Source organism: Wasmannia auropunctata, unplaced genomic scaffold (genome assembly GCF_000956235.1).
Source record: "Wasmannia auropunctata unplaced genomic scaffold, wasmannia.A_1.0 LD314756.1, whole genome shotgun sequence".
Lineage (NCBI taxonomy): Eukaryota > Metazoa > Arthropoda > Insecta > Hymenoptera > Formicidae > Wasmannia > Wasmannia auropunctata.
The window spans coordinates 1-744 of NW_012048134.1; the positions used below are offsets into that span (position 1 = coordinate 1).

Here is a 744-nt window from a genome sequence, read left to right on the forward strand (position 1 = left end):
CTTTGTGTGACATCAATTTGACTATTAAACCAGGCCAGTTGTGCGCTATGGTCGGCGCCGTGGGCTCCGGCAAATCGTCCGTGCTACATCTGCTGTTGAAGGAGCTGGATCTCGGCGGAGGTTTTGTGATACTCAGTCAGGGCTCCTCCAGGTATAATTTTCAAAACAATTTGTCTAATGGTTTCTTCATGAGCAATCCACATCTGCGCATTTCCTATGCTAGTCAAGAGCCTTGGATCTTTAATGGTACTGTGAGAGAAAACATATTATTTGGCGAGCCCTACGACAAAGCCAGATACATGCAAGTTAGTATATAATTCAAAACAACTGCTATTGTACAATGTTGATTGCATTATTGTATTGCACATCGCAATGTCAATTTCTCAAGATTACTTCCTTGAATGTAACTTGGCAAAATTCTCAGATGCTAGAATGCTTTTCAGCGAATATTATAAACTTTTCCGAATGTATAATTTCTATATATATGATTCTTTTTACATGCAAAAGAAGAATGCGTCTAAAACTCTTAATACCCGTTTCCATGGTTTTATCTTTTTTATTGCAACACTCCACTAAATTCCGGGCCGCCTTTTCTTACACTGCTGCAAATTGCTTTATCATTTTCCTTCATCCGTCATAACATCTTCTTCTCTGTCTTCTTTTCGCGATGCGGTGTCTAGTATTTTTTATCATATCCACCTGTACGTAACTATGTCTTTATCACTATTAGACGATTGTTGTATA

At 38.4% G+C, this 744-nt stretch overlaps 1 protein-coding gene across 1 annotated transcript; it reads left to right on the top strand.

Moving 5' to 3' along the window:
- The first annotated feature begins 15 nt into the window (after nt 1-15).
- Nucleotides 16-318, top strand: LOC105460835 (probable multidrug resistance-associated protein lethal(2)03659). The gene is made up of 2 exons (XM_011707326.1): nt 16-151; nt 224-318. The coding sequence occupies exons 1-2, from the start codon at nt 48-50 to the stop codon at nt 315-317; spliced, it is 198 nt and encodes a 65-aa protein (XP_011705628.1). The 5' UTR covers nt 16-47; the 3' UTR covers nt 318.
- The last annotated feature ends 426 nt before the right edge of the window (nt 319-744 follow it).